This window comes from Mesoplodon mirus, assembly GCF_964341445.2.
Source record: "Mesoplodon mirus genome assembly, chromosome: 9".
Taxonomy (NCBI): Eukaryota; Metazoa; Chordata; class Mammalia; order Artiodactyla; family Ziphiidae; genus Mesoplodon; species Mesoplodon mirus.
The window spans coordinates 77,468,035-77,487,454 of NC_138985.1; the positions used below are offsets into that span (position 1 = coordinate 77,468,035).

The 19,420-nt window shown below is 37.7% G+C and overlaps 2 protein-coding genes across 2 annotated transcripts in view; both read right to left on the reverse strand.

The window, feature by feature from the left end:
- The window catches only part of IMMP2L (inner mitochondrial membrane peptidase subunit 2), an 889,815-nt gene that overhangs the window by 475,456 nt on the left and 394,939 nt on the right, over positions 1–19,420 (reverse strand). The gene's annotated exons all lie outside the window — the stretch shown is intronic.
- On the reverse strand, positions 6,838–7,778 carry LOC309809977 (peroxiredoxin-6). The gene has a single exon (XM_082631605.1). The coding sequence runs from the start codon at positions 7,682–7,684 to the stop codon at positions 7,010–7,012; it is 675 nt and encodes a 224-aa protein (XP_082487731.1). The 5' UTR covers positions 7,685–7,778; the 3' UTR covers positions 6,838–7,009.

Genomic DNA, 19,420 nt, shown 5'->3' on the forward strand with positions numbered 1-19,420 from the left:
TCATTGTGGGTTGACGTTTTCTTTTTATTCCTTATTGCTATTTTAGTGACATTTCAAGAAGAGAAGATAAATGCATGTGTTCAATCAACCATATTTAACAAGGAGCTAGAGATTGATTTTTAACACCTGTATGCAGAGATTGATTTTTTTTAACGCCTGTATGCAATATTGAAACATTAACGATGTTAACAAATGCCCAAAGTCATGAAAGACAGTACCATCACAGTAAGTAGGTGTGGAAGAATTTACCGATTACAGATTGATTTTGATTATTGAGGAAAATAACAGGTCAAAAATATAAGTCAGAATTTTCATCTTCATTTTTTCAAGAGAAGGGTTTGGATTTTAGTTTAATATAAATCTTTCTCATCTCCAAATTTTAGATTAATGTTTCTCAAACTTTACTGTGCTTATGACTCATCCTGGGAGCTTTTTACACTAAAGATTATGTTTAAGTCTTCATTTCTAACAAGCCCCCAGATGATACCAATGATTCTGGTCTAAGAACTACACTCTGACTAGCAAGGCTTTAGAAAGTATCATTTAACCATGTTACAAGAAGGGTAGAAACTGGAGGACACCTACTCAAACACGGAAAATATTCTTAGCACATACCTTAAGTTTTCCAATTCATGTTTCTAAGCACAAGTTCCCTACCAGAGAAAGCACAGTGTCACCCAAAGGAAGAGGAACAGGCATTCCAGGTCAATGCTCACAATCCATGGTCAACTTGACTCACAGTTGACCAGTTTTTCTGCACCAAATCAGCTGTCAACAAAAAGATCAGGTGGAGTACTGGGGAACTGCATAGCATGTATGTTTCAAGGCTTCTATTCTGACACCAACCCCAACTGGCATTTTGCAATACATTTCAAGTCTGACGCTAACCACTCAAAGTTAGTACAGACCCCACAAGTTAAGGTCTTCAGGGCTCCACAAGTCTGCTGTCACTTCAGAAGCCAGCCACAAGTGGCCTCCCAGGTCACCGGCATATCTGACTAAATAGCTAAATATGGGGGCTTCTAATGACCACCCTCAGGATTGATAACTCTATAGAATGATTCACAGAATACAGAAAAGTACTATACTTACAATTATAGTTGTATTATAAAGAATACAAACCAGACCATCCAAATGAAAGGAAGCATGGGGCAAGGTCCCGAAGGGCCCCAAACAGTTTCTGTGTTCCTTCCCCGTGAAATCCGGGCATGTTACCCTTCCAGCACATCAATGTGTTCACCAACCAGGAAGCTCCACTGAGCTCAGTGTCCAGTTGCTATTGGGATTTTGGTCATGTGATTGAACTCAGTCTCCAGGGAAGTTGGGCTGATATCATGTGGCTCAAAGCCCTAACATTCTAATCACATTGGTCTTTTCTGCTGACCAGCCCCCTCCTGATGCTATCTAGGGGCCATCATCAGTCACTTTATTAACATAAACTTAGACGTTGTCCAAAGGGCTCATAAATAACAAAGACATTCCTATATATCCATAGCCCAGGACAAAGACCAGTCAAATTACTATACAACAGCTTCCATTCATTATATTTGGTAAATTTCACTGCATTCCCTTTTACCTTAATTAAGATATAAATACATTCTTATTAGAAATGAGTTAAGAGAGAAAGTGAGGTGATAAAGACAAACAATTTTAAAAACTGAATTCTAGTTTGTCTCCTCACTAACCTGGCAAAATGTACATGACAAATCACTGTATCTCACTGAGTCTTAGTTTCCTCCCAATGTCAGTAAGGGACTGAATCGAATAACCTCCCTAGCACTTTCTGACTTTAATATTCTATAATCCCATGAGCTTACAAAATCTGCTTTATTCATTTGCCCAGTTATAGAGTGATTTTGCTAGCTGCCAACAATATCACTTCCTAGGCTGGTCAAAATGAGGGCTATTAGAAATATCTTTGTGGTAATTATAGTAAAATGATACTCCAACAGTCAAGTCAAATGATGGGGGAGAAAGAAAGGTTATAGTATCAGCTTGCCCTGAGCTGCATAATTTAGAGAATAGGGCTTAGAAAATTATCTTCTTCCCTAACTTTAAAAACTAAAAATTGGGCTTCCCTGGTGGCACAGTGGTTGAGAGTCCGCCTGCCGATGCAGGGGACACGGGTTCGTGCACCGGTCCGGGAAGATCCCACATGCCGCAGAGCGACTAGGCCCGTGAGCCATGGCCGCTGAGTCTGCGCCTCCGGAGCCTGTGCTCCGCAACGGGAGAGGCCACAACAGTGAGAGGCCTGCATACCGCAAACAAACAAACAAACAAAAATTAACTCTAGCAATTAATTATGCAGATTTAGGAATACATTTATTATCATTTTCTAGGACTTTACTGCAGACATTATGGATTTGGAGTTAAAGCCAAATTCCATACCTACCTGTGTCAAGGAAGGCAAAACAATATGAAGCTATTTAATCCACCATAAATTAAGAAGAACATAAAATTAGACAGAGCCCTCTAAACTTATCAGTTATCCTTCATCTGTCTTTCTCATTCCAACTCTATTGTTATTTGAACAGCAAGTATCTTATTATATGAAATAAGAAACTCATGTGTTATCTCTAGTATCAGAAGTATGACAAAGCTGTCTGCATAATTCCAATAAATGGAACAATTTTACACACATATTGAAGAAATCAGAAAAGGTACAACATTCAGGGTTCATTTTGCTATTTCTCTTTCCTGAGCAAGACAAGCAGATGACTACAATGAATATCTACTGTGAATTTACAGGGATTCAGTTGGAAAATAATTCATGTTAAACAGAGGTTTTCAACATCATTAACAGAGACTGAGAAACTGGGCCAGCGTGCATGAGAGCAGACATCATAGAGGTCATGTGTGTTAATGAGAAAAAGAACATTTATTAGCCTGCAATTTAAAATATAAAGCACTTCTCCCTCAATGGCTTAAAATGGAACAATATCCTGTACCTGAGGACAGGAGAAGGCAGTGCCCTCAATTAGATGAACAACTCTCCTGGTCCCTAAACTTTTATTGTTGTAACTGAAATTTATCATTCTGATTTTATTTTTAGATTGTGACCTCTTTGTTGTTGTGGACAGAGAGCAGAACATAACCCATCCTATATTACTGCCTACACAGGAGAGTTGTGTACCTTTTTTTCTTTAAGTTTAAAAATGGACACATTTTCTAATTACTCAGTAGCTGAAGCACCCTATTTCCTAACTGTTGTGTGAGCTCTGATCAATGTTTTATGTTTGCATGTTTGTTTTGAGATCAAAAAAGACAGAAAAATGTTTTCAAATATAATTTTAAAAAATCAGAGTGTCTTAAGAAAGATGTCCATTAGAAACTGCTCTTTTATTATACAAATGAGAAATAAGAAAAAGCACTGATTTTAAAAAGAGGTGACATATTACACAATTATGGTAATATATAATAACTTCATAAGTTACCAAGAAGTAACTTACTTTTCTGATACATCCCCCACCTATTCCCCCAACCCCCTCCCAGGCTAAATAAGTGGAATAGATAGCCATGACTCCAGACCACACAGCAGTGACTCTTAGGTCAAAAACTCCAGGAATAACTCTGTGACACCATGGGTTACCCTTAAAATACTAAGAAGCTATTCCCTGTAAAAGGGCAACAATTGTTGGATTATATGTTTTAAAAGAAAAATACAAACGCTCTATCCTGTCTACATTTAAAAAATCTCACCTTGGATAATTTTACAAATACTTATGTCTTAGGAATTTATTTCCTTTGCTTCCAAGTTTCTTGTTCCACTGATTTCAAATGAAAGCATTCTTTACAGACACTTCTTACTGAAGCTAAGAGAAGGAATAATACCTTGAATGAAAATGGCTCTCACAATTGAAGGACACCAAAGTAAGCTGAAACCACACCCAATAACTTTCATCAGGGCCATTAGGAGACTCAGTATATCTATCTTGCTCTCCACTGTGGGAAAATACACTCTTGTTTTAAATGATAACAGTAGTAATCATGTCATGCCTTAAGAGAAACCAACTCAGATACTGTATATTCAAAGCTGCTCTTATGCACAAACTAATGATTTAATCAAATCTTTAAAACAGTTTTATTTTATTCATTCTTTACCCTGACTTGTTTTGTAAAACTTTTTAGAAATTATAATTTCTGTTTTACTGTCATAACATATACTGCAACCTTGTCAAATGAGGAGATTTAATTGCTGGACTAACAAAACCTCCACACTGTAAGACAATTTTGCTTGCAAGGCAAACCCACCACGTTATGATGAAGTCCACAATATTTACCAGGCAAAAATAGCCAAAACTATGAGCGCAAATAACACTTCTTTATGCATCTCCACTATTTGCCTTTAGTGACAATGTGCCAGTGTCCCTGAATAACTGTTTATTCCTTTTCCTACAATACTTCTAAGTCAATACACAATGCCTCCACAATCAATTTAAATTTCAAGTTAGCAATATTTATTTAGTGCCTATTTGCCAGGCACAATAGTAAGCGTAGTCTGACCTCTATATCCACGGGTTCCACATCTGCAGATTCAACCAACCACAGATCATGTAATATGTTTACAATCCATGGTTGAATCCCACGGATAAGGAGGCCAACTAAAGGACTTGGGCATCCATGAATTTTGGTGTCCGGGGGTAGGGGAGGAACAGGAACCAATACCGCCCCCCTGATACCAAGGAATGACTGTACTGGGGATAGAAGCATTGAGTAAGACAGATGACAATTCTGCTCTCATGGATCTTAGAGGTGAAAAGCCATGTAAGCCAAAAGTTGGATATACTTGGAGAGTTTGCAAAGGAAGAAATCATGCCTTCCATAGAGAAGTAGATCATAACGCTGACTGGTAGAGTAGCTTAAATACAACTTGTCCACCCCCAGAATCATCCTTTCCTTGTGCTCCCATAGTTTTCACTTCTTTTCCCCCTTTCTTACTATTCAAAATACTTACCACTGCTTATTTGAGGGTTGCTTAGGGAAATACATTAAACCCACAGAGGGTGGAAGTTCTGGAGGGCTGGCTGTGTGTAAAGTAACAGCAGACAAGAAAGAAACTGAATGGGTTACTTGGAGAGGGATGCTTCCCAAAGGCAAACTAGCCCTCTCAAGCTAGCACTCTCAAGTGTTTATCCACTATTCATGGGCTAACACTGAATAACAACATTGAGCAAAATACAGCCCTAAAGGCACCTGTAGTCTTGCAAAGGCGAAAGAAATTAACCAAACAATCACTGCATATATAAACACAAACAGTGATAAATGCTATGAAGGCTAAATATGAGATCCTGTTTCAAAAGGGTCAGATCTGGACTGTGGGGTCATGAGGATTCCCCCGGCAAAGTACGGTTTAACTTGGAATATTAGAGCTGAATGGGTACACTATTGCTAAATGAAGAGAAAGAAGAAGAACCTTCTGGTAGAGATGTGCACAGCGTGTGTAAAGAGTTTGGAGAAAGCCAGGCAGGGTCAACAACTGAAAGAAAGGATGAAGGCACAGCGTGGTTAGAGGCAAGGGGACTAAAGAAAGTGCTGAGAAACACAGCTAAGGAAATAACACTCAGGCAAGTACTTCAAGCAAGTCCTGAAAAGCCAATTTACAGATTTAGGTCTTACTCAGTAAGAAGCTGTTTTGCTAAAATATACACATGGTATGTCTGAAGGGAATACAAGTAGTGCCTCTGAAGAGAGGAACTGAGGGGCTCTGGAGGACAGAGGTCGGAACGAGATTTACTTTTTTTTTTTTTTTTTTTTTTTTTTTTGTGGTGGAATACATTTTCTTTTCTATTTTTTTCAAAGCAAAGGAAACACATTTTATTTTATTTTATTTTTGGCCACACTGGGCAGCACATGAGCTTAGTTCCCCCAGCCGGGATCAAACCCATGCCCCCTGCAGTGGAAGCATGGAGTCTTAACCACTGGACCACCAGGGAAGTCACTGGAATCACACCTTCATCAGCCGCTCCTCCATTTGCATTATATGAAATTTTATGTATCTGTCTTTGGAGAAAAGCATCAGTGTCAAATCTAGCAAGGAAACATTTGCCCTCAGGACATGAGTCTGAACTAGCACTTGAAAATGTGACAATAGAATTTTCTGATCACGTTTTAACAAAGGATTTACTTACTGATCACTAAGAAGTAAAATTCAGAAAACAGTTCCCCTCCCCCACTGCAAGAATAAATCTATAATAAAACATTTTCAGTCACCCTCTCCCCTCTTCCCAAGGTGTGCCCTTTCATGTGCACTTCATCGTAGAGCCAACTGACATCCAGAAATACTCTGAAAGGCACCTGGCACTGTCGTGTTGCTCATGCCTCTGGTACACCTCCCTGGCAGGCAAGTGGAACCTTTTCTGTAGCTTCCCACTTTCAATAGAAATTTATTGAAAAATTTTCTTGATAGCAAAATACTTAAAGATTCCTTTCCCCTGCTCATCCTTCAGTTATCTACTGGAAAATTACAGAATTGAAAAGGTTTTTGCCCCCAGTTGTGACCAACACATGGAATATTGGAGAACATCTGGGTTACTCTAAGTTCTTAGGTTACATACGTAGGTATATACAGAGGAAGTTGAACCCCAAGTTCTATTCCTTCCCAAAATGGGTAACAGAAGAGAGGATTTGATTAGAACAGCTGAAAACACCTGATACTCATTCTACGATGGAGCAAAGCAGGCTTTTTCAACCATAAACTGATACCACCTTGTTGGTCATAAACCCTTCAGAGATCCAACAAGATGAGCCTCAAATTTCAAAGAGAGTCAGCAGAGAATGCTAAGATATATGAACAGAAGAGAATGCTGCTAAAGGCACAGAGCAAAGAATCCCAAGGAATTTTTAGTGCCATTTTCATTTAATAAGCCAGTAGTATAGCGACCTAAAGACCTTGGCTGTGATCACACCAGGATGTTTTTATGGTACTGCTGCAGGAAAACATGATGGGCAGCTGGCATCCTCTGGCTCACGGTGCTCAGTGAGCAGCTCCAGCACCAACTCTGTGGAGAGCCTACGGCTGGGGGGTGTAACGGAGGTATTTCTTGCCAGATGGGAGCTCTTTGGTGAAGACTCCTTTAGGGAAAAGTTTTTTGGCTTCCTCTTCAGGGATGGTTGGAATGACCATCACGCTGTCTCCATGCTTCCAATCAACTGGGGTGGCAACCCTCTTTTCTGCTGTCAGCTGCAGAGAGATAACTACTCGGAGAATCTCATCAAAGTTCCTGCCAGTGGTAGCTGGGTAGAGGATGGACAGTTTTAGCTTCTTATCAGGACCAAAAATAAATACCACACGAGCTGTTACAGGCATGCCCTTTTCGTCCTTCTCTGCTGGGTCCAGCATGCCCAACTGGATGGCAAGGTCCCGATTCTTATCATCAATGATGGGAAAAGGTAACTTTTCTGTGGGCTCATCACCATTGTAAGCATTGATATCCTTGCTCCAGGCAAGATGGTCTTCAACACTGTCTATTGAAAGGGCAATCATCTTAACGTTCCTCTTGGCAAATTCTGGTGCCAGCTTTGCTGCTCTGCCAAGCTCCGTGGTACACACTGGGGTAAAGTCCCGAGGGTGGGAGAAGAGAATTCCCCATGAGTCTCCCAGATAGTCGTGGAAACGGATGCGGCCGATGGTAGTATTGGCCTCGAAGTTGGGAGCCTCGTCCCCGAGAAGGAGCCCTCCGGGCATGGCGGCAGCGGTGACACGGAAGGAGGACTAGGCACAACGGCTACAACCACCACCTGGCTGGTTCTGGCGTGTGTGCTGGGGAGCGGAATAAATGGGGCTTCGAGATTTACTTTTCACTGTACAGCCTGTTGTGCCTTTTGAAATTTATCTTTGCACTTTTATTATGTGTTTAAAGGAAAACAATGTGAAATATATTGAAATCACTGGCTCTGTTAGGAAGAATTGATGAGTGGGAGGGTGAAGGCTAAGAGAACAAACAGAAGGCTACTGGCAGTGGCGTGTGTAGGGTTGGGTGGCAGTGGAGATACTAAGATCAGAATGATGACAGCTTTACAAGAAGAGGTCAACAATTCTTTCTCACGGATAGCATAATGGAGGTCAGAGAGAGAATCTGTCAAAAATGAATCCTACATCTCTGACCTGAACCTGTATGGATGGCAGTATCACATTCACTCTGAGGAAACACTAAAAGACAGATTTGAACTGAAAGTCAGCTTGGCACATGCTTCCACTTGGGAGGCCTTTAAGGAATCCAAATAGAGAAGTCAAGTATGGATACTGGGAGTGCAAAGGAGAAAGCTGGGCTAAAGCCACACCTCTGAACCATTAACATATAAATGATAACTAAGCCATGGGTATAAATGGTATCACCTAGAGCCATCCCCTATTGCAATTTCTTTTAACATATTAGCATTAAATTGAGAAGATCTATTTCTTTTTCCAAATAACTACATTTTAATAATATATACTGATCTTGGTAAAGTCTTATCAAAAGTAAAGCAAAGAGGGGCTTCCCTGGTGGCGCAGTGGTTGAGAGTCCGCTTGCCGATGCGGGGGACACGGGTTCGTGCCCCGGTCCCGGAGGATCCCACATGCCGCGGAGCGGCTGGGCCCGCGAGCCATGGCCGCGGAGCCTGTGTGTCCGGAGCCTGTGCTCCGCAACGGGAGAGGCCGCAGCAGTGAGAGGCCCGCGTACAGCAAAAAAAAAAAAAAAAAAAAAAAAAAAAGTAAAGCAAAGAAAAAACAGATGTAGGATCTCTTGAGCAACACAAAATGGAACATGAGTCAGCATGGGACTGACTTTTTGGACATCTGGATCTAATTATAGACAAGTCACGGATGGCAAATATCCACTGTAAGTATTAACGTGAAAGGAATCACCCAGGATGGATATATGAGTCAGCTGGACCACCTAAACCAGGAATTGACAAATAAGAAGATATCATAGGAATGGTGTGTCTCCTAGATGAGTCATTACGTGAACTCACCCACTCAGTCTGACGGTGTCAAATGAGCATCAGGGCAAATGCTTAGTCTGGTAATCACAGACATTAAAACAATACTAATGCACTATATGGATTATGAGCCACTTCTTATTAAAGAGCATAATTCTGTGAAGCAAAGTCTGGGGTAGTGGGAGAAACAATGTTAAAAACTCACAGGCAGGGCTTCCCTGGTGGCGCAGTGGTTGAGAGTCTGCCTGCCGATGCAGGGGACACGGGTTCGTGCCCCGGTCTGGGAAGATCCCACATGCCGCGGAGCGGCTGGGCCCGTGAGCCATGGCTGCTGAGCCTGCGTGTCCGGAGCCTGTGCTCCGCAATGGGAGAGGCCACAACAGTGAGAGGCCCACATACCGCAAAAAAAACAAAACAAAACAAAACAAAAAAACTCACAGGCAATTAAAAACAAATTAATAAATAAAAACATAATTCCAAAGGATGGCTCTGGAACATGCCATTAGAGCAAATGCAAACGGGCAGCTGCTATCTGGACATGCTGGCTCTATTGTCATTTGAAGTCAAGTCAGAGTAGTTACTGAATAGTATGAAAGCCAGGACAGTTGAGTTGCTAGGAGAGATTAAAGGAATACCAACCAAAAATAATTTTTTCTAAAGAATAAAAAAAATCAGACGAATAGAAAAAAAAAATGAAGAGAGGTTACAATGTGATATACCCACAAATGAGTTTAATAGCTAAAAATAGCTTTCAGGTAGCTAAAAATTTTAACCAAAACTTTTAACTAAAAACATAAAAGGCTATTAATTCAAAATGAGTGGATCTGGACCATCCTTGTTACTATAACAAATCCTTTTATGAGAACTGGGGAAGCATGAGAACTGGAAGCATAACATCAATGTGTATAGGAAAAATCAGAAAACGCATTGGTAGCATTTATGAATGTCCCAACAAAAAAAGATCTATCCTATGGGTCACTGCAATGCATGCTTTCCTTAGGCACAGCTCCTATCTCCTCTCTTTTCTCTCCTATTATGAGGTTCAGAGACACCTCAGTCTTAATCCTGCCTTACTCTCAGGTACTGAAATCACATTAGAGGCCTTACCCCTCCCCCAGGCCCATTTTTTTCCAGGAAACATTTATGGAACACAAAGTAAGGACCTCTGAAAACCTGCTTTTCCATAAAAGCAACCAAAACATGATTGTTAAACTCTTTCACAATTCTACAAATTAACCAAAGGTTTGAACTAATCTGAGAGGCACCTACTGAACAAAAATGGATGAATCTTGCTAAGAACCGTGAACTTAGTGGCATTTTAAATTGCCATTTTGGTAAACAATCTGGCAGTTCTTGAAAATGTTAAACACAGAGTTATCCTATGACCCACCAATCCCACTCCTAGGTATATACCTGGAGAGTTGAAAACATAATATCCACACAAAAACCTCGACACCAATGTTCATAGCAGCATATTCATAACAGGCAAAAGGAGAAATAACCCAAATCTCCAGCAACTGATGAATGGTTAAGTAAAATATGGTACAGCTATACAGTAGAATTTTATTCGACAATAAAAAGGAATGAAGTTCTGACACATGCTACAATCTCAGGAACCTTGAAAACATGCTGAGTGAAAGAAGACAGTCATAATAGGTCAAATATTGTATGATTCCATCTATATGAAGTGACCAGAAGAGGCAAATCCATAGAAACAAAGTAAAAGTAGATTAGCGCTTGCTAGAGCTGCAGGGGAAGAGAATAGGAAACGAATGCTAAAGAGCATGGACTTCTCCTTGGGATGATGAAAATGTTCTGAAATTGCAGACTGGTGATAACTGACCAACTTTGTGAATATACAAAAACCCACTGAATTATACACTTTAAAACACTGACATTTATAGTATAAGAATTGTATCTCAATAAACTTATTTTTAAAAACATTTCAGTAGATGACAGTTTTCACCTGAGGCAAAAATACCATTTAAAGAAGACATCTTAACGTGAAAATATGAAGACAATTATGTATTTTGAGTTTAGCAGAAGTCACCTGACAGATTTATTGGCTTCCAACTTTATTCATTCTACAAATTCCATCTGGGAAGATAACCTCACAATAGCAAGCATTGTGGGTGGGGGAGAGAGAGAGTGTAGAGTGGTATTATTACCAAATGCTTATATTAGTTTATTATCAAATGCTTACACTTAGTCATCAAACACATAGTTTTTTTAAGTGTTTCACATGGAATAACTCAATGAATTCTCAAAGTAACTCTAGCTGGTTGGTCCTGTTATTAACTCCACAGGGAAACAAAAACAGGGTTAACTAGGCCAAAGTCACAAATGTAGTAACTGATGGGGCTGAAATCTGAATCTAGGCTGACTGGCTCCAGAGCCTGTGCTTTTAATGACATGCCATGCTGCTTCTGTAATAAGAACTTTTGAGGAATATGTTAAAAGCAATACAATAAGCAATTATGTTGAAGACATCACAAATATATAACACAGGAAAAATTTAAAAAAAAGAGAGAGAGAGAACCAAAAACAATTTCCTAATGTTTTCTAAATAGGTTCTCATAGCTTGGGATATAATTTCCAATTAGAACATCATGTGTAATTCAACTTAGACAGAAAGGAAGATCATGTGCTCTGAAAAACTCTGTTAAATGACTTGGAGAGGGGCTCTAATGATGAAAACACTGATGATGAAGATACATGTAAAAAATTGAAACTTTCTTCATGACAGGTAAGAGCAGAAAAAAGAAATAAATTTAAAATAATAAATTTTACATGTGATTTTAAATAACTATTGTAACAAAATTAAATTGTTAAGTAGACATTTGAGTCACCTACAGTTGTGTCTATGAAAAAACAGGAGATCACTTTATGTTCAAGGTTACTTTCCTTTGAGAGACTATATGGTATAAGTAGCTAGTCACTTTTCTATTCAAACCATCCAAACAACTCCTGGCTATTCTCATACTCCATGAAGTAATACACTGTTAGTTCACCAGTAAATTTGGATAATGTCAGAAAGCCAAACCTTAGCAGTACTTTATTTCACTTATTTTTATTTTATTTTCAGTACTACTTTGTTTTATTAATTTTATCACACCTGCCCTTATCAAGTGGTAACTTTCAAGAAATCTTAAAATCTCATCCATGACATGGAAACGATACAATACAATAATCCCTTTTCAGGGTTAAATATTGCATTCAAGTTTGACAAAGGCGCTGATATAAACCATCATAGATACATGCTCTCTATTTTGAATTTTTAAAAAAGGCTTCTCATGTCTTCAAGTAATTCCTTAAACTCTCAGTCATCTCCAAGACACACAGTGTGTTCTCATCCCTAGGCAGTCAGTCCACGGGCCCTTGTTCTGACAGGCTGACAAACCTCCCTCTGTAGCTATATGCTTTCACCACAGGCAAATGAACTTCCTGGCATTAAAGAGTACATTACCTGCCGTTACCTTTAAGATGATGTAACAAACCACGCATCTTGACGGTACCATCTTGGACCATACCTCTGACTGAGTCCTTAGGACTAAGTCTGACAGACTTTTGCTTTCATTGGCTCTGCCACTGGGCTGGCTTTGCATGTTGCAAACAGGAAACAGAGCCAACTAAGGAGAAGCAAGGTTTGGATATTTTCTGTGCTTTGTTTTACTGCCAAATACTCAAAATAGTTTTCATAACTTTGCATTCGAAGTAAAAACAATACCTATATAAATATTTATGTATGTGTGTCTACAGACATACCTATGTATATATTCATTTTATGGCATAAAAGCAAGCCTTATTGCTAATCCCATCTCAGAAAAATGATCCTATTTATTTCAATCACTCTCCTAATCTTTCTGTGGTTCAGTTTTCTCCTTGTGGATGACTTGAGGTTACCTGTTCTTCTGTTTGACTTCCATAGGACCAACTGTGCCATTTCATTAGTCACACTCCATTCCTGATGCCTGAAGAGATTATAAACACTGATGGCTTTCATGCCTTAGGAAAAGCTGTTTCCCACCAGAGAGCTGCTCTGTCTGCCTATGTTAGGGTCAGGATATTACAGAGAAAATAGTCCCAGGGAGTCTTGAGCAATCTGGCCAGCATTGCTCCTGTATAACAGGGAATGATTATAAGCACTTGAAAACAGAACTTGAATTTTATTGATGTGCACAATGCCTAGGCCATGTGTCAGAGGACCTCAGCATAGAAAAGATTCAATCAGCATTTGTTAGACTTAAATAATACTTGCGAGAGGGAAGGCCTCAGTTCTACTGACACTTAGCTGGGATAATCCAGGTGATTTTTCATTCATTTCTCCAGATCTTTAAAATGTCTAGAAAGATCTAACTACTAGCTTGTATGAAATATAGGGCACTGAGAATTAGGTTCAATGACCACATAGGGATTTAATCAGCAAAATCCAACATGTGAGAAACTTTTCACAGGACAACTAACTTGGTTTCTTCAACAAATTAATTGTAATGAGAGAGAGAGAAAAAAACGAGAGAGAAAGAAAGAAAGAAACTGACCAATCTATGGATTTTACAATCTATGTAAAGAACATAAAGTTCAAAATGTGGATCTTTTTTAGGATCCTGATTTGAACAAACCAAATGTAAAAAACCAAGCTAAACAAATATTTACAAGGCAATCATGGAAATTTGAACACAATATTTGATATTAAGAAATTACGCCCAACATTTTAGAAGTGACAATGGTATGATGGCTATGTTTTGGAGACCTTATCTTTTATGGATACAGACAGAAATATTTACAAATAAAATAATGTTATGTCTGGGATTTGCTTTAAAATAATCTTGGAAGGGAGGAAGCAAGTGGAGTGATTGAAGCTGGAGTATTAAGTACTCTCTGAGTACTTAATGTTACCACCACAGTGTCTTTATTTACACCACCTGGCCTCTTATGTGTAACTTTTCCATAGGTTCCTCCTTAATTCAACAAAGTGTGGTGCTTGTTCCTCCCACTGCATCCTGCACACATTTTTACTGCATGCATCATACTTTAGTGTGGTTAGTGTCTCATACTGGCAACTTCTTCTGCAGAAAATATTTTGGCAAAGTCAATCTTAATTTACCCTGGAATAGTAAAAACCAACAGCTACCCAGAATCATTCCTTCATCATCCTCACTAACAAAAAGGATTACCACTTCCTTAACATTAGCTCTGCCCATCAAACTTTCTGTGAGAACACAGCAGACACTAGCAGGATGTTCTGCATTCTTTATCCATAACTCAGCTCCTCCTCACTAATAGGCCATTATTTCATCCTCTCTGGGGTTTAATTACAAAAATCATCTATCCCTATTTTCTTCTAATCCCACCTCTTCAATTTCTCTTTTTAAATTATTATCTCTACTGGATTGTGAGCTAACAAGTTAGGAACCAATTGTTACTCTTAGTATCCCATGACAAGAACAAAAAATATATTTTTTAAAAATTTGGATGAGGCTTCCCTGGTGGCGCAGTGGTTGAGAGTCCGCCTGCCGATGCAGGGGACACGGGTTCGTGCCCTGGTCCGGGAAGATCCCACATGCCGCAGAGCGTCTGGGCCCGCAAGCCATGGCCGCTGAGCCTGCACGTCCGGAGCCTGTGTCCCGCAACGGGAGAGGCCACAACAGTGAGAGGCCCACGTACCGCAAAAAAAAAAAAAAAAAAAATGGATGGATGGATATCAAGCTCCAAAGTAATATTCTGTGTGTAACTTAGCTAAATATAAATGCATTAAAAACCTGTAGTTTTACTATAAAGAATTCTGAAGGTCCTCACATAAGCCAAAAGAGAATATCTTACAATGAGAGAAAATAATCATATCTCTTTAAAATAGCATTTTATGTGTTTGGGAGTACTACCTTATGACAAATAGCTAGTTTTTCAACTTTTTTTAAAAAGCTCTTATCAAAGCACTATCTAAAAGTCATGATGAATCTGGGAATTTGAAAGCAGATTAATTCACAAGTACTCAGATTTCTCTGTCATTAAAATGTCAACACGAGGCATTATACCTATTAAAGGTAAATTATTTGTTTTACGAACTGTGACATCCTCTAACGATAAACACTACGCTACTATGTAGAATTAGTGCTGCACTTTTATTTCCAACACAGTCAATAAATAGTCTAACGTTCTGATGAGTAATCTGCGCTTTGTAACCTTTTCAACTGCTAAAGGATGTCTTGATTTGAAATATAAACTAAACTATAACTAGCTTCTCTTGCTAAGGATGGAAATCAGCCAGTTTATTTATAAATCCACTCATGACTAAGAGAAAAGAGTAAACTCTGGAGCCATGTTATTTCTCTTTACCTACACTCTTCTTAGAAACATAGTAAGAATATCTAAAATTGCAAAAGAAAAATGTTCGCACTTTTAACAAATATCTATCAAATATAGGAAAAAAATGTATTCACCTTTTAATGAGAGCTATATATTTTCTTTATGGTACTTGCACAACAAGCACACAAATCTCCAAAAGTTACCAAGTCTAGGACACTATAAAAATCAATTTTTCATTGAATGACTGCTCATAACCATTCAGCATGAATTATTGCCTTATTAAATACCAGAGACTTTTTCTCCCTAACTGCACACCCCATTGTTCCAAATCTAGTTAGATGAAGCAGAAACAAACTCATATTTCCTAACACTTATTCAAATTCTTTGGACTAGAAACTACACTGCAGATAGTCTTCACATTTCATCAAATTATTCTCTCAGTCAGATCCATACTAACAAGGCTCTGATGTATCACTGCTTTTTGCTTTTTATGAAAAAGAAAAGAATCCCCACTAATTTCACAGTACAAAGATTCATTCATTACTTAATCTTGTTTCTTAGTCTATTAAAATTAAAGATGCATATGCCCTTTTGTGCCACAGTGTTATATTCAATAGTTGGCTAAAAAATATGAAAAATGAAATTAAAACTATTCTACAATATCTTTAATGGCTATTTCTAAAACCCTTCTGCCTTATCTTTCCTGATTTATCCTGGACTGACTGACTGGCTGGCTTTCTTCTCACTGAGATTTTTAAAGTTATGTTAGAAAGATAAATCACAGTAGATAGACAGGCATTAGCATTTTATCTACCATGTGTATATATATATATAGGATTTGCCCAGTGAGGATTATAAGTACTACATTAACAAATACAATAGAATTTTGTTTTTAAAGTACAGTAAAAAAACACCACCAAGAAAGTCCGCACTTCAACATGGGGGGAAAAGAATCACTTTTTATCATTCAGGTTGTTGGATCTGACCTACAAATTAATTTCACAAAGGACAAAAATGGTGATGCTGGGCCAATACAGGTAATATCTACAAAAAGGAATTTTAACTGGAATACAGACCCTCATTCTCTGAATTCTAATTGTTGTGAACTAGGGATAATCAATAAACCCCTTAGTAGCAGCTTTAGTTTACACTTCACTCAGGACACTGTGAGGATGTAAAAATCACTGTAAATTAGACATCATTAAAACTCTGCTGGGGGAAGAGATATATTCAGAAGTGTATGGGCAATAATTCTGCCTTCTTCTCCAGGGTCAGGATGAATATGGTCTTCTGAATTTGTTTCAAGAAACAGAAGACTCCAAAGTTTGTGATAGTTTCTTGTGCAGAAGCAGATATCAGTATATGCCCTTTCTTTGGGGTTGGTGACACAAGCCCTGAGGATAAAAGGGCAGTTGCAAAGCTGGATCATAACCTTCAACACTGGCTAGCTCTGCCTAATGGTACAATGTCATTGGCAACTGCGTGTCCACTAAGAAGCTAAGGGGCTAAGGAATATCCACTCTAAAAGAAACCGTGTTTAGACCTGTTCTAGGTAGGCATTATCTTTCTGTGAAGTCCTATAACTTCAGCTAAATAAATTGGGACTTTCTCACGATAGTGAGAAACTATCGTCTCTTCCAACCAATCCCTAATTGACCTGAAGGGACAAAGTGTTCAATAAAAATTGTTTTACTAGAAAGCCTTGTGCTTATATTCTGTCTCTTGGTCTGTATGTATATAATTGTATATTATTTTCCATCACAATGCATGTTTTCCACTGAACTAAAATAATATATACTTTTTAAAGCCTTTCATTGTTGTATAACATAAAAACTATAAAAAATTTTAACACAGCTTGGATGGATTTTCATGAAGGGGACACATTTGCAGACACCAGGAGGTGTATGCCCCATCTCAATCATTACCCCACTTCTAAGGTAACAAAAATTTCTATTTTTGTTAAAAAATTTGTTAAAAATTTCTACTTCTAACATCCCAAATTAACTTTGTCTGTCTTTGAACTCATGTAAATGGAAATACGTTATACACACTCTTTTTGTTCCTGACGTCTTTTGCTCTGTGAAATTTATACATGTTGTTTGGGTTGTAATAGTTTACTCCTTTTCATTGATCTATAAAGTTTAAATTTATATCCCCAATTCACTTGTCAATTCTATTCTTAACAGTAAGTTCAGTTGTTTCCAGCTGTGGGATATTTAAAATAATGTTGTTTATGAACACTCTCATACAGACTTTTTGGTGTGCTTACATACATTTTTCTGTTGGGCATATATCTAAAAGTGGAATAGCTTGGTCATAGGGAATGTTTAAGTTCAGTTTTAAAACACAATACCAAAAGTTTTCCAAAGCAGTTATACCAACCTACATTGCCGGCAACAGCTTAAAAGTTCTAGTTGTTCCATAGCTTCCATTTCTAACACTTGATAACTTTCAGTTACTTTATTTTTTAATATTAGGCCATTCAGGTGGGAATTAGGTGTCTCTCTTAGCTTTAAGTTACATCTTCCTGAGAACTAAATTGCTGATTACCTTTTCATATGCTAATTGACCATTAGATTAGCTTCTTTGTAGAATGTTTACTTATTTCTCCCATTTTCATTATATTATGTTTTTCTTATGGATTAGTAGGAGTTCTTTATTCTAGATTTGACTTCGTTTCAGATATACATAATTCTGTGGCACACATTTCCATTATTTTTCCCCACACTATATTTCAGTGATACTTTGTCAATAAATCAGATGATCACAAATGAATGGGTCTATTTCTGGATGTTTTATTCTGCTCCACTGATCTCTTTCTTCATACTTAAACCACTATTACATTCTATTACTGCAACATTATAATAAGTTTTGGTATCTGGTAATGTTAATCCACCCACTTTGTTACCTTCTTCAAGACTGACCTAGTTATTCTTGACATTTGCATTTCCATTTGCGTTGCAGAATCAGTGTGTCAGCTTCCCCATAAATCCCTACTAGATTTTTAATTGGGATTGCAGTGAATCTATAGTCAGTTTGCAGCACTGACATTGACACAATACATAAACACATGGTATATCATTCCATTTATGTAAGTTTCTTTTCAAGCCTTTTGCTAGATGTTTTTCTAACTTTTTTTTTTTAGCATTTCTTCCTTACATAATGGAAAGATACACTGGTGAAGTCTTCTCCTGAGGTTTGTTCTGTGAGGACATTTTTATTTATGGGTTTTCTTGAACAAACATCATGATTCAGATTTTCCATTTCTCCTTGTATCAGTTGTCATAAGTAGAGTTTTTTCAATAAATTTGTCCATTTCACTCAAATTTTTAAAACCCTTTATTTTCCCTTAAGGTTTATAGGATTTTTAGCATTGTCCTTTTAAAAAATTCCCCATACTATCAAAGTGTACTTTTCTTACCTGCTTTAACTGTCCTATTAAGGGCTCATCAATTTTAGTAATCTTTTCAAAGAACCGTTTTTTTTTTTTTTTTGGCTTTCTTGATGTAATGTACATTTGTTTCTGTTTCATTGTTTTTAACTCCTTATTTCCTTCCATCTAATTTCTTTGCCATTTAATTTGCTGTTCTTTATCTAGCTTCCTTGAAAAGAATACTTGGATCATTAGTTTTCAACCTTTCTTCTTTCTATTATGTTCTTTTAAGGCTATGAGTTTCTCTCCAAATCTTTCTTTCCCTATATACCACTAGCTCTGATGTTTTATCTTAATTCTCATTCAATTAAAAATATTTCATAATTTGTATTATAGCTTATTCTTTGACTGAGGGATATTGAGATTTGGATTGTTATATTTCCAAAAAGTAGGACCTATTTTAGTTACTTTTTTGTTCTAGAATTTTAGCATGATTCCACTATACTCAGTGTACATATTCTGTATAATTTCAGTTCTTTTATATTTATTGAAATTTGGTTTCTGACCTAATATATGGTCTATGTTACTAAAAGTTCCATGTGAACTTGATAAGATATACATTCTACAGTTACCAGTTGCTGACTGTAATGTGTGTATTGATTTAATCTTGTTAATTGTATTGTTCAAATCTTCTCTATTATTGTTTGTTAACTGTCTTACTGTGAAAGCTCTGTTTAAATCTCCCATGATTGTAGGGGCTTTTTCTAGATTTCTCATTTTAGCTCTGTAAAATTATGCTTTATCTCATTTGAGATTTTATAATTA